Source organism: Podarcis cretensis (assembly GCF_951804945.1).
Source record: "Podarcis cretensis genome assembly, chromosome: 3".
In the NCBI taxonomy this organism is placed as follows: Eukaryota; Metazoa; Chordata; class Lepidosauria; order Squamata; family Lacertidae; genus Podarcis; species Podarcis cretensis.
In genome coordinates, this window is record NC_137172.1 from 10,758,163 (window position 1) to 10,773,202 (window position 15,040).

General features: G+C 47.2%; 1 protein-coding gene across 3 annotated transcripts in view; it reads right to left on the reverse strand.

The window, feature by feature from the left end:
- Positions 1 to 15,040, reverse strand: part of VRK2 (VRK serine/threonine kinase 2) — a 95,714-nt gene that overhangs the window by 39,977 nt on the left and 40,697 nt on the right. For all 3 annotated transcript variants that reach the window (XM_079968726.1, XM_079968728.1, XM_079968727.1), the window contains 2 exons: positions 13,509 to 13,629; positions 416 to 474 (listed from right to left, as the gene is read on the reverse strand). In XM_079968726.1, coding sequence (XP_079824852.1) covers positions 416 to 474; positions 13,509 to 13,629 — 180 coding nt within the window. The remainder of the gene's footprint in view (positions 1 to 415; positions 475 to 13,508; positions 13,630 to 15,040) is intronic.

Here is a 15,040-nt window from a genome sequence, read left to right on the forward strand (position 1 = left end):
GCCAAGGTAGTTATGCGTAAAGAAAACAAATTGCTCACAATTTGCAATGTGCTGCCATGCAAAACTTCGCTCAGATGCCTGCAATATCCTTGTATTCTCTGTTGACTACACCTTTCCTTCCCTGTTCCAAGTCAGTGATGCTTCCGATGTGAGCCAAAGAAATTGCTGCTGCTGCTAAATTTGAGTAGTTTTGAATTGAAGCAGGTTCCTTTGGAACCATCAGATGTTTCTGGACTACAACTTCCATCAGCCCCAGCCAAAGATCAGGAATGATGGGAGTTGTAGTCCAGAAACATCTGGAGGGCTACAGCTTGCGCACCCCTGGCCTGGAAGGTGGCAATCCTTCTGGCACTCCCATTCCAAACCATAACAGGCTTCGAAGGTTCATTTCAATTGGTCAATTGGCTCAACTTACTGCAGTCTGTTCCTGCGGGAGCCCATCTTGTCACTGAATCTGGGAGTTCGTCCAGGAGCCTGAAAAGGTGAGGATGCAAAGAATGTTAGATCAGAAGATGGCAAAATCCGAAGGTTTTCAGGGACGAGATGGGGAGGCAAAGCAGATCAGCCTCCTCTTGAAAGCTGGAGACTGCTGGGATTTGGGAGACCTGTCTACCCACTGTGTTAACCCCCTTTGCATCGTGTGACTATAAGCACCACTATAGTCTGAGCAGAATTACGGCCAAGGAAATGTCTTCGCTTTCCAGAGCTCTTGCCAAACGTTTTGCAGAGTAATGGAATAAAGGAATCCCCTCACAAACACACAATGCCCTGAGATAAATTTGCTTTCTTTACTCCCAAGTCCACAGATTAATGGTCGTCTAAAGTTCAGCACAGGGATGCAGGTGGCGCTGTGGGTTAAAGCCTCAGCGCCTAGGACTTGCCGATCGAAAGGTCGGCGGTTCGAATCCCTGCGGCGGGGTGCGCTCCGGCTGCTCGGTCCCAGCGCCTGCCAACCTAGCAGTTCGAAAGCACCTCCGGGTGCAAGTAGATAAATAGGGACCGCTTACCAGCGGGAAGGTAAACGGCGTTTCCGTGTGCGGCTCTGGCTTGCCAGAGCAGCGATGTCACGCTGGCCACGTGACCCGGAAGTGTCTCCGGACAGCGCTGGCCCCTGGCCTCTTAAGTGAGATGGGCGCACAACCCCAGAGTCTGTCAAGACTGGCCCGTACGGGCAGGGGTACCTTTACCTTTACCTTTAAAGTTCAGCACAGTTCACCAGGCTGGTGCTTGTTGCTCCAAAGTAGATTCTGAACGCAAAATGGCAACAGATGGATAAGATAATAATAATAATAATAATAATAATAATAATAATAATAATTCTAAAGCAGCACAAAATTAAGCTGTCTTGGGCAGTGAGCGAATAGACTTCTAAAGAGAGTTGTGCATGCTTTTTTTTTTTTTTTTTTGCAGTTAGCAACAAGAGTCAGGGAGGGTTGCAGCAAAAGTTGGTGCCCACATTTTGAACAGAACCTGACAGCATCTTTTAACATCTGAAGGACATACACAAGCACAAAAACACATCTCCAGGAGGGAGGAATTGACTGGAACTCACAGGTGTGTGTTTAAAGCATGCTTTCAGAGCTACCACTGCCTTTGAAACGATCTAGGAAAAGTCCACCCACCTTCCTTAATTGTTAAGGAATGTTTTAAACGCTGGAATTTTTTTTATAATGTGTTTACTGCATCTTGTTTTTTATTTGTAACATTTCACTGCACTTGCTGCAATTTGATCTTTATCTGCAAAGCTTTACAATGCCCATAAACCACTTAAGAGATTTTAAGCGGCATATAAACTGCCTAAATGAGTACATTAAATAATTACTTTTCCCATCCTATGTTCATATGATGATTTTAGCTTCTAAAAAACACACTATATAACCATTTTTTTTGAACTTTAATAAAAAAAGAATAAATTAAGAATAAAACTTTAAAGAAACAGTGGACCAATAGCAGGTTCCATTTCTTGCTAGGAAGTCCAAGCGGCCTTCACTTTTTGGTAAGACATTCCGTAGGGACTCAAAAACTCCTCAGAAGATGGATCTCCTAAAATTTGCTTTCCAACTTGTCTGCTGATGGTCTGCACAAGTTTACAGAAATGTCAATTCGCCATGGGTGCCAATGCTCCATCATGTATATTCTGTTGACACTATGTGTGCGCACGCGTGCACACACACACACACACACACACACACTATTCCCACTATTGAAATTTCAGAATCCCTAAATCATCTTTCGCTCCTTACTGGCCTTATCAGTCAGCCAGAGAGCAAAAAGGGGAGAGGGGACATTTTAGCACTTGATACTGGTTCGTGAAAGGGAAGCGGGTGGCGCTGTGGGTTAAACCACAGAGCCTAGGACTTGCCGATCAGAAGGACAGCGGTTCAAATCCCCGTGATGGGGTGAGCTCCCGTTGCTCGGTCCCTGCTCCTGCCTACCTAGCAGTTCGAAAGCACATCAAAGTGCAAGTAGATAAATAGGTACCGTTCCGGCGGGAAGGTAAATGGCATTTCCGTGTGCTGCTCTGGTTCGCCAGAAGCAGCTTAGTCATGCTGGCCACATGACCCGGAAGCTGTATGCCGGCTCCCTCGGCCAATAAAGCGAGATGAGCACTGCAACCCCAGCGTTGGCCACGACTGGACCTAATGGTCAGGGGTCCCTTTACCTTTACTGATTTGTGCAGCAGACACCCCTGTCCTGACTTTCTACTCCCAGTGTATAGTCTGGATTCTGCACAGAGAGAAGAGGGAGCAACAGAAACAAGAGGCGAGAGCCTAGCCCTAGATTATCCCATCTGCTTGCCAAGAAGGCTATGACAGATTTCACACATTATAGTGAGAGCAGATTTGAGTAAGCATGAAAACCAGATCAGGTTTGTTTGTTTGTTGATGGCTATGCCAGTTGAGGCAGACGGAACCTGTAGTCCAAAATATTTGCAGGGCACGAGGTTGGGGAAGGCTGTCCTAAAGTGTGATAAATAGAAGAGTCTTATGCCTTTCCATATGTGCTGTGGGTGATAGGAACATTGGTTGACCAAAATGCTTTGTAGTTGTCAGCAATCTGCCTTGGGAGACATTGGAACAGTGAGCCTTTGGGGGTAAAGTCAAGGTGTTGGATGGAGGCATGGGAAAGACTATGGAACACAGACATAAAATTTACAGCATGTTATGATTTAAGAGAAAACTATAGGAAAATGTTATACAGATGGTATCAAGCACCAAGTAGATTGGCAAACGTATAAATCAAAATCGAATTATGTGCTGGAAATGCAAAGGGAAAGAAGGTACCTTTTTCCATATGCAGTGGTCTTGTAACAAGGTTAAAGATTACTGGGAAATGATATATAATGAATTGAAAAAAGGTAACATTTGTAAAGAAGAAGAAAAAGAAGCTGAAGCTTTTATCTTGGGAATTATGGGATCAGAGTTACCTAAACAATATAATAATAATAATAATAATAATAATAATAATAATAAGAAGAAGAAGAAGAAGAAGAATGCCCCGCCCATCTGGCTGGTTTTTCCCCAGCCACTCTGGGCGGCTTCCAGCAGAAATTTATGTCATGGGTGGTGAGCATCACATTCTCGCATGCCCTTTTGGAGAGGCAAGCCATTGCCGTGCTGCTTTGCCAATATGCTTGTCCAGCACTACATCAATGGAGACATTGCTGGTTATGGTGGAACGCAGGCAGACAAAACCGTCTCCCACCTTAAGCGTGTGGCCGCTAATGCTGATGCGTGGAGTGCAGATGATGTTCTGACCTAGGACTTTGGGTCTTTGTAAGGCTGAGACCAAACTCCACGCAGTCTTGGACAAAATGGTTGATGAGGCTCTGCAGAGCTTTTTCTTATCGCTGTACTGAACTGAAACCAACCATAAAAAAAGAACTTTGCTGGATCAGAGCAAAGGGCCTTCGAATCCGGCATCCTGTTCTCACAGCAGCCAACGAGACACCTATGGAAAGTCTGGAAGCAGGACCTGAGCACAAAAGAAATCTCCCAACTTGCAATTTCAAGCAAGTAGCATTTAGTGGGGGTAGAACACAATCATTGCAGCCAGAAGCCTTTAACAGCTTCATCCTCCAGGTATTTGTCTCACCTTATCCAAATAAGTGGACATTACTGCATCTTGTGGCAGCCAATTCCAATTTAACTACCGTATTTTTCGCCCTATAGGACGCACTTTTTTCCCTCCAAAAATGAAGGGGAAATCTGTGTGCGTCCTATGGGGTGAATACAGGCTTTTGCTGAAGCTTGGAGAGCGAGAGGGGTCGGTGCGCACCAACCCCTCTCGCTCTCCAGCCTTCAGGAAGCTATCAGTAAGCCTGGGGAGCCCGCGGGAGTTCCCGCAGGACTCCCCACGCTGCGGATAGCAGCCTGCCGCCCGGCATGCGGCGCGCCCTGAAGCAGAGTGCCCCGCACTTCAGGCAGACATTGGCCAGCCCCACAAGCTCGGGGGACAGCGGGGAGGCGCAGCGCCGCCATCCCGCTGTTCCCCGACCTGGTTTTTTTTGGGGGGGGGAATAAAGGGGGGGAAATTCCTTTATTCCCCCCCCCAAAAAAAAACCCCTAGGTGCGTCCTATGGGACAGAGCATCCTATGGGATGAAAAATACGGTATGTGCTGTGTGGAACAGAACTTCCTTTGTCCTGAATTTAGCGTAAGCGGATGGTCCTGGGTTCTAGAAACATGAGGAGTGATGTGGGGTCAGCAAACCTGCATGGAGATTTCCCCAGATCTTTCTTTTCAAGTTTTTCTCCTGTTTTCGTAAATTCATTCGTAACAACGAAGGGAGGCCAATATCAAATACCGCATTAGACAAGCCTGGCAGTTTGCTTACTAAATGCAAGTAAAAGAAACATGGTAAATTAGATCACCCTCTAGGGCATCAGAAGATGTTCCGATGTAAACTTAAAAATCTCAGAGGCAAATTATGTTATTCAAATGGTCCTAATTTGCATAGGATGTGTGCCCCCCCCCCCCCGATTGCCAGAGTGGGAGAAAAAAACTTCTCTATCTCTATCCACACCATACTAAATGGGTTTGGAAGCACTGCTTTAGGTTGGAAAAAACGATAACCAAGTCCAGGATGCTTCACGAAAAGCAAGAGCACATGCTCTGCTTTAAAGTTTAGCCCCCTGTCACAAAATACAAAGCTGTGCACACCAGCACCTAAAGAGCCACGACGATATTCAACTCAAGCAGCAACGTAGGAAGTGTGTTTCACTAGTGAGGTCAGCCAACGTACACAACACTCCCTCACACTGATGCTGCCCAGAGGGGGATTTCAGCTTAGTCCTGTTGACTGATGAGCAGCGTTTTGCCAAACCAGGGGTTAAGAATGTGGTGCCCTCCAGTTTCCATCATCCCTGACCATTGGGCAAGCTGGTCGGGGCTGATGGGAGCTAGGAGACTGGCAACACCTGGAGGCAGGGCCGTCGTACCCATAGGCGCTAGGGGTGCCGGGCACCCGGGTGCCGGGCTCTCAGGGACACCAGGCCGAGAGTCCAGGGCCTGAGAGTTGAGTCCGGGAAAGAGCCAGCCCATCAGTCAGGGCGCTGCGGTGGCTCTTCTGCTGCGGATGGCTCTGCACCGTGAGTTTGGGGGCGGGTGAGCTAGCGAGCGCCGAGGTGGCCGACCGGCTCCGCCCTCCTGCACACCTGGGATTGGCGTAGGGCCATGCAGAGGCCCGCCTGTGGGGAGGCCCACACAGTACATTTCTGAGCACAATGCAAAGTGTTGGTGTTCACGTTTAAAGCCCTAAACTGCCTCGGCCCAGTATACCTAAAGGAGCGTCTCTCCCCCCATCGTTCTGCCCGGACGCTGATGTCCAGCGCCGAGGGCCTTCTGGCAGTTCCCTCATTGTGAGAAGTGAGGTTATAGGGAACCAGGCAGAGGGCCTTCTCGGTAGTGACACCCACCCTGTGGAACGCCCTCCCATCAGATGTCAAAGAGATAAACAACTACCTGACATTTAGAAGACATCTGAAGGCAGCCCTGTTCAGGGAAGTTTTTAATGTGTGACATTTTAATGTATTTATAATCTTTGTTGGAAGCCGCCCAGAGTGGCTGGGGCAACCCAGCCAGATGGGCGGGGTACAAATGATAAATTATTATTATTATTATTATTATTATTATTATTATTATTATTATTATTCAGCTTACACCACAAGGTGCCCGGCTTTGCTCAGATGCCGACGCTTCTGGCTGGTTTGTTGCACTGTGCTCCTCTGCTGCTTGCGTTGGGTTTCCCACCTCTCAGGCGCCCTGGGGACAACTCTGGGGAACCTTTCCTAAAAACTTTGGGGCATATGCTTAAGACAGCCCTGCCAGAAGAGCACAGCATTTGCTACCCCTGCCTGAGACAGAGGACCTTCCCAGTCCAGTTACCTGAAATTCTATAATGACATCATTGCTCATGGCAGCGGCGTAGCGTGGGTTGTCAGCACCCGGGGCAAGGCAAGTAATTTGCGCCCCCTAACCCGGGGCAAGGCAAGTAATTTGCGCCCCTAACCCCTAACCTGCCACCGCTGCCAGCTTCTTCTTGCTGCTGCCTGGGCTGGGGTATTTACGGTAAGGTAGCCACGGCGACGACGGCGGGTCCGTGTCAGGTGATCTGAGGCGAGTTGCCGCTGGCGCTGCCGCCCAAACGACACCGCTTGCCCGGAGGAGGAGGAGGAGGGCAGGGAGGCGAGGAAAATGCAACATGGCCCAGCAGCTGCAGCGGCGGGGCTGTGAGGAGGGGCTGCCTGGTACGCCCTCCGCGGCCCTGACAAGCGGGGACTGCGGCGAGCGCTGAGAGCCGCTGCCTGCCGGATGCCTTCAGCCCGGACGCGCGCACAGCTCGTCGGTTCCACGAGACATGGGGCTCTGCTACAGCCTGCGCACGAGGCGCTGCGGCGACTCCGGAGGCGGCGAGCGCGCCCCCCCCCGATGTTGCACCCGGTGCGGCCAGCCCCCCCCCTGCACCCCCCCACGCTACGCCACTGGCTCATGGGGATAGCTCAGCTGTTTAGAGTGTGATGCTGATAACGCCAAGGTTGCAGGTTCAGTCAGCTGCGTATTTCTGCATTGCAGGGGGTTGGACAAGCTGATCCTGAGGGTCCCTTCCAACTATGATTCACTATTGATAAAATCTTGTGCTCTGCCACTGAGCTGCTACCCTTCCTTCAGCCACCCTATTCTTAAAAATTAAAAGATGTGCAACACGCACACACAGTCGTGTATATGGATTTAGTTTGGAGTCTTGGGGAGGGGGGGAAAGGAAGTATCATCCCTCCAAGGGGTTAATCCTTGGCTGGAGAATTAATAAAGAAGTTTGATGGATTACATTGATCGGATGCTGAATGGCGCTAGGGGTGGTCTGTGAGGGACTCTAATGATCAGAAGTTCTAAAGGAGGGGGTGGGAAATAATATATATATTAAACAATACTGTACAAAGTCAACATTTACAGATGCAATCTGTATTATCTGCAGCCTGCAGGCTCACCCCGCTCTCCCCCACCCCCTCTCTCTGCAGAGAGCCAGTGCCAAACTGAATGCACAGATTGATTTCTGCAGATCAGCTATCCCCATTGTGTACCTCTGTTGTGACTTGCCCTACTTAAAAGTTTCCTGCCTCCGCCACTTGCAGCACCTCCACCGCAGCGTTGCCGGTGTGCCGAGCGACCAGCTATGTTGGGCCACAAGCAATTAGCTTCCTCAAGTCCCACCAGTAAGAGCAAAAGAGCGACAACAGGCAGTGCATTTAACCAGGGCTAATTACAGTACGCATGCTGGGTGGAGGAGGAAAAGGGCGAGGGGGAAAAGGGAAATGCTAAATGTTTGTGTTTTCTTCCCCCTCCCTACATTCACGAAATGCTTTCCTGAAAGAGATGAGGGGGGGAAAACACCCAATAAAATCTTCTTCGAATATCCAAACGACTGTCACATGGAAGAGGGAACAAGCTTGTTTTCTCCTGCTCTGGAGGGTAGGACTCGAATCCAACTCTATAGTTCTTATGGGGGGCAGGAGGAAGCAACAGCATTTAGAACAGGGGTCAGCAAACTCAAGTCACTGTGACGGAAGAGGCGACTTAAGTGGAACTGGCTGTCATTGAGCGTAGCAATGTAAGAGGCAGCCTTACCCAGATATTGGCAAAGAGAGCTATGCTTTATTTTATTATCTGGAAATCATGAACTGTGGCTGCTGCTGTTGTTTAGTTGTTTAGTCGTGTCCGACTCTTTGTGACCCCCTGGACCAGAGCATGCCAGGCACTCCTGTCTTCCACTGCCTCCCGCAGTTTGGTCAAACTCATGCTGGTAGCTTCGAGAACACTGTCCAACCACCTCGTCCTCTGTCGTCCCCTTCTCCTTGTGCCCTCCATCTTTCTCAACGTCAGGGTCTTTTCCCGGGAGTCTTTTCTTCTCATGAGGTGGCCAAAGTATTGGAGCCTCAGCTTCACAAACTGTGGCTAGCCAACTGCAATTCTGACACTGCTTAAATGCAGGGGGGCACACACTTTAGAGGAGGGCACAGCAAACTTTTTCAGCAGGAGGCTGGTCCACTGTCCCTCAGACCTTGTGGGGGCCCAGACTATATTTTGAAAAAAATAATAACGAATTCCAATGCCCCACAAATAACCCAGAGATCCATTTTAAATAAAAGGGCACATTCTACTCATGTGAAAACAAGCTGATTCCCAGACCGTCTGAGGGCCGGAATTAGAAGGCTATTGGGCCAGATCCAGCCCCCAGGCTTAACTTTGCCTATCCATGATTTAGAACATTAAATGACTGCAGGAAAGTTACCATACTAAGCATAAATTTGTGTGGGTAGGCTGTGGCTCTCTGGACACTGTTGGGACTCCAACTCCCATGAGCGTCAGACAGCACAAGGGATGCTGGGAGCTGTTGAACAACACTCATGCTGGTAGCTTCAAGAACACTGTCCAACCATCTCGTCCTCTGTCGTCCCCTTCTGCTTGTGCCCTCCATCCTTCCCAGCATCAGGGTCTTTTCCAGGGAGTCTTCTCTTCTCATGAGGTGGCTGAAGTATTGGAGTCTCAGCTTCAGGATCTGTCCTTCCAGTGAGCACTCAGGGCTGATTTCGTTAAGAATGGTTAGGTTTGATTTTCCTTAATTTCATGCAATTTAACTGCTAGTCCTTGGTCCTGATCAAGCTATAGAGATATTTATGGCCTTTATATTCGAGCTTGATCCCTGGGATCATCTGCAGGAGTGTCGCTGGCCGTTCCCCAGGTTAGCGTGGTTCCTTTGACAATAAGAAACTAACCCCCCCCCCCCAGTTATTGACCCAGAATTATGGGATGCTCTGCCAACAGTGATTCAATAGACTCTATCCGTCTCTGCTTTTAAACGCTTGCTGGAAACTTTTCTATTCTGTCAGGCTTCTATGGGCAATTAGGAACACATCTTTCTGCAACAGTTAGCTGATTTCTGATTTCTAACTTTTTATATGGTTTTACTGTGTGGTTTTGTGCATAATTTGTTGCAAACTGCTTGGAGATTTTTCTACGAACAGCAGTACGTATTTTTACAACTACCTAGCTATGCCCTTTGAGCCAATGGAACAAGTGAGCTACCTTTCTTCTGCTTTCCAGAGGGGCTGTTCAGCAGTGGAGCAGAGATAATACTTTGTTTCAAAGTTTAGTTTATGGACAGATTTTAAACATTGCTTTTAAACATTTTTAAACATTGCTTTTAGGCAACAAGGTCCCCTTGATTCTTAACCCTTAAAATGTCCTGGGCTGGTTCATATACAGGCTGAAATCGTAGACATATAGGAAATATGAGAGACACAGAGAGAAAGAGGCAAATTTCACAGAGATTTCTCTTTGCTTTGCCCAGTTCCGCCTCCTTAAAGATCATACGCAGGGCTGTATGTAATTCCACGCTTAAAAACAAACCCGACCTTTGGCAACAAAGTAGCCAAAATCCCACAGCAAAAAAAAAAAAAAAGAAAAAAAAAAGAAAAGGAAAGGAAAGAAAAGAAAAGAAAAGAAAAAAGGCAGAATTGAGCAGGTTGGATCAAATTTCATCAAATCAAGCCGGCATGCCACTGTGATACACTGCACAGCATGTTGGGACTAGGCAAACCTGGATTCGAATCCTCATTCAGCTATGCACAGCTGACTTAGATTACACTGGGACATAAATAGCCTGTTCATCTTTGCAGGGCTGTTGTGAAAGCAACATGCGAGTCAGCCAGCCAGCCATGGCTGGAGAAAACAGTGGGGTTTATACAGTCATAGGTAAAGGTAAAGGGACCCCTGACCATTAGGTCCAGTCATGGCCGACTCTGGGGTTGCGGTGCTCATCTCACTTTATTGGCTGAGGGAGCCAGAGTACAACTTCTGGGTCATATGGCCAGCATGACTAAGCCTCTTCTGGTGAACCAGAGCAGCACACGGAAACACCGTTTACCTTCCCGCCAGAGCGGTACCTATTTATCTACTTGCACTTTGACGTGCTTTCGAACTGCTAGGTTGGCAGGAACAGGGACCGAGCAACGGGAGCTCACCCCGTCGCGGAGATTCGAACCGCCGACCTTCTGCTCGGCAAGTCCTAGGCTCTGTGGTTTAACCCACAGTGCCACCCGCGTCCTTGTCATACCTTGGATTAATCCAGTCATACCTTGGGTTAAAGACGCTTCGGGTTAAATCTTTTCTGGTTGCGTCCCGTGGTGACCTGGAAGTACCGGAAAGAGTTACTTCCGGGTTTCGCCATTCGCGCATGCGCAGATGCTCAAAATGACGTCACGTGCATGTGCAGAAGCGGCGAATCGCGACCCACAGACGTGGGTTGCATTCTGCTCAGGTTGCAAATGGGGCTCCGGAATGGATCCCGTTCACAACCAGAGCTACCACTGTACAGTGGTACCTCGGGTTATTACATACGCTTCAGGTTACAGACTCCACTAACCCAGAAACAGTACCTTGGCTTAAGAACTTTGCTTCAGGATGAGAACAGAAATCGTGAGGAGGTGGAACAGCGGCAGCGGGAGGCCCCATTAGCTAAAGTGGTGTCTCAGGTTAAGAACAGTTTCAGGTTAAGAACGGACCTCCGGAACGAATTAAGTACTTAACCCGAGGTACCACTGTATAGGCAATTTGTACACCTCAATCAAATTCTGTCTGAAAGAAAGACTCTCGGGAAGAATGATGTCAATTCAGCAAATGAGGGCAGATGTAGAAATCAACCATAGGCAGAGCCCAGCCTTGCACTGCATACTTCAATGGAGCTAGCTCTCCAGCTCTAACCTTGCACCAGATTTTTACATTTTTAAAAACAAGTGTTTAAAAAGCATTTTTTTAAAAACAAGCTGGAAGAGACTGACAAATTTGTCAGTTTCAGTTCCTTGGTCCCCCCCCCCCAATTTTAAATTCAAGTTTCTGACATTTCTGCATTATTATTATTATTAAAAACAGTCCTAACCAAAATTTGGCAGCATTTCTCCCAATATGCATAAAAAAAATAATCAAGACTTTTTACTGCTATTTTAACTTCATAATAGTTAAAATAGCAACCTGGTAAGAATTACGAAATAACATAAATAAATAAATAAATAAATAAATGAGTAAGATAAACAGTACAACACACACACACACACACACACACACACACCCCAAAGTACAGAGTCAATACATCATAAAACAAAGTACATTCTCAAGAGACTACGGTGATTTAGATGTTACAACACAAACCAACCTGATAAAGAAAAATACAAAGCAAATGTTATGAATATCAAAAAAGGGTCATATTTCATTGGAACTTGCCATCCCCATGATTGGCCTGTCATATAAGTTAGAAACAACTACCTAACAGAAGCAAAATCCATAGCTTTATCTGCACCTCAAGATACTCTTAATTTATAAGTCAATTTTTCAATAATGAGAATAAACATTAAATATTTGGTTCAATAAAGTAAAAAAAAAAAAAAAGCCTCAAGAAATCGTTCCAGCCCTGTGATATGGTCATGCGAGCAGCTACTAATAGCAACGATTGTAGGTAGTTTACATAATTAAATCCATATTTGACTCATCAAAGTTGGATTTAAAAAAAGCAATTTTGGGTTTAAAGGCACCAGTGCGCCTATTATTTCAGAAATTTCCTTCATGACGCCTTCCCAAAATTTGCACACAAGTTTGCAAGTCCACCGCATGTGCCCATAGGTTCCCCTTTCGTTCTGAATGCAATTTTGTCTAACGTACACATTTTTGCAAGGGCATTGCTGGAAATTAAGAACGTTAGCAACTAGTTCAGGATCCTGTTCTCATAGTGGCCAACCAGATTTTTATTCTTATTACGTATTTATTTATACCCCTCCTTTTTCCCTGATGGGACTCACAAATCTCACAAATATAAACAAGGGTCAGTAAAGACAAAGAAAAGACGACCAATTGTTTTTTGAAAGCAATATTACAAGTAGAGAGGGCCACTGTTGCATTCAGATCCTGAAAGCAGGCTTCCCACTGAAATATCTGTTTGGCCACTTTGAGAACAGGATGCTGGACCAGATGGGCCTGATCCAGAATGGGATGCCTGTGTTTCAATTTGCATGTTGTTGCGGGAAGGGAGCTGCTGGAAATTGAACCTGAAACATCATGCATGGCAAGTTACAGATTCCTCCCCAATAATTGATAACAAATCACTGTCATCTGCCTGCTAGCCAGAGCAAGACTCAGGACAGACTGGCCCATATCCGTGGAGCAACAGCTACAGGTGATTTGTGTCCTTTCTCTACGAAGACTACAAAGGGCTCATGCAATGGCAGCTCTGATCATAAACTCATTTAGACTGTCAGCTGTCCACTGGAATAGACAATCCTAGACCTCTGTGGTTACGTAAAGAAAAGGCACTTTTCATATACTGAATCATACACTGGAAATTAAATGAGGTTGCAGTCCTAAGCATGGTTCCTTGAAAGTTAAATTAGTCAAAATCACATTAAGAGTTACTCCAGATAATGCATGTTTAGCAATGTGGGGAGGGTGCGCTTGTTAACAGAAGTGCACTAATATTTGTCTTCTGGAAGTCTAGCAATGGGAGAATGCACACCCCACTCTCCAGAAATGCACACCCAATGCGGCCAGCACTGTTCTCTGGTTTCCTGACCATTTGAGAGCTATTTTGCAGAATTGTAGAGTTGGAAAGGGACCGCCCAATGTGGGTTTTGAACCGACGACCCTGAGATTAAGACTTGTGGAATTATTGAAGGAAATACCTATCTCTTTAAGTTAGGAACACTACAGCAGGTACCTCAATGTTGTCTGCACTGAATGGCAACAGCTCTCCTCCAGGTTTTCAGACAGGGGACGTTCCCTTACCTGGAGATGCCAGCATTCGAACCCAGAACCTTCTGCACACAAAGCAAATGCCCCTGCAATCCTTCCCTCCCCATTTTACAGATGCAACCATTTCACCATCATAACCTGCCCTGAGCTTTGGAGGGAGGTGAGAACACCCCAAAATACGTATTAAATAAATCATGCTTCTGTTTTTGTTTTTACTTTGCTTTTGCATCCCGGACAGCATCGGGGTTCCTCAAATTCCGCTCCCAGGGCAGATTCCCACACATCCACTGGAGCATGCAGAAGCCAAGAATTTCAAGGTCTCCTCGTCTGGATGGAGCTAAAAGGAAAGAGAAAGGGAGGGAGAGAAGGAATGTAAAAGAGCACTTTTAAAAGGTGGGGATGGAAAGAGACGGGGGGTGATGTTCAGTTGGTCCCCCTTTTTTGTGAGGGAGGGAAGGGGAGAAATGGAAACGGCAGTAACTTGAATCTGCAGTTCGATGCAGCAGAGCAACAGGCAGAATTGCGTTCTGTTTGTTCAGCTGCCCCACGAACTCCGAACGGCCCCAAATTTTGGCTGCGGCCCACAGACAGGCCAGGATTTGTTGCTGCTGAGAGAGGAGAGAGAGAGAGGGTCAGTTTCCTCACCTCCTCAGACTCCATCCTTCCCTTTAGCTTGGCCTGTCACATGAACTTGATCCCCGTGGCCTCTGACATGCTCCAGACAGCCCATAACCCAGCACCGACACTTTCTCCAAGAGCCAGGCAGTAAAACAAAGAAATAAATGTCTGCTGCTAAATTGCTAACACATGTTTCGGGAAGTCCATGGGGTCCACACTGGTCATGTGGAGACCCTTCGAGAGCAGACTAAACAGAGATGGCCTTCCCTGCTCCAGCAAGCAAGAGGCGTCTGCAGCTGGAAGGCAAGGCAACAGTGCGCTCTAGTGGGCAGACGAACTCCGGCAAGATGCGCAGGGAAGTTCCCTCGCATCGGCTGAAATCATATAGCCCACTTGGCTCTTCGAGCGAAACTGCTTGTCCAAATTCAAACTTGGCTTTCGTTTCCAAAGCCTCGGACGCAAACCGTTTGAAGGGGCACAGTCAACTGCAGCTGGCCTAAGCGGCAAGTTGAATTAAACATATGCATGCAACACACACACACACCCTCTCTCTTTTCTCCTAGCAACATTAAACCCGAAACACGTATTTGCAGGCAGATAGCTGAAAATCGCACGACAGAACGGTTATTCCCAAGGGCAGAGGTCATGTGCACGGAAGAAAAGAGTCAGGCACACATTATAATCCTGAGATCTCCGACATCCATGGCTGTTTTAAGCTTCATTCTCAAACAAAGATTGCGGGAGCAAAAGGAGAATTCTGCATATTTGAAGCTTGCTCTTGGATTTAGAGCACATTCAGGCATACTGTTTGTGGAACATTCACCCAGGTCTGTCTTCAGGGAGAATAGATGGCATTGGCTATTTTACAAAAATTCATCCCAATGTCTTCGATGGGCGGTAAAGTGATGTTGCATCCAAGCAATTTTTGCTTCTCGGTGCATTCGCCCATCGCTTCTTGCAAAAGGTCCAATCTTTGGGGAGGGGAGAAGGAGGTTTGTTGTGCAAGACCTCTCAATGAACTACGATTGTGAAAGCTGAATTTGCCAGGATGCGACTTAATCCCAGCCAAAACAGCCAACAGTCTGGAAGCACCCATATAATAGAAAGAGGGAAGGGGGAAGTTAGGGGAG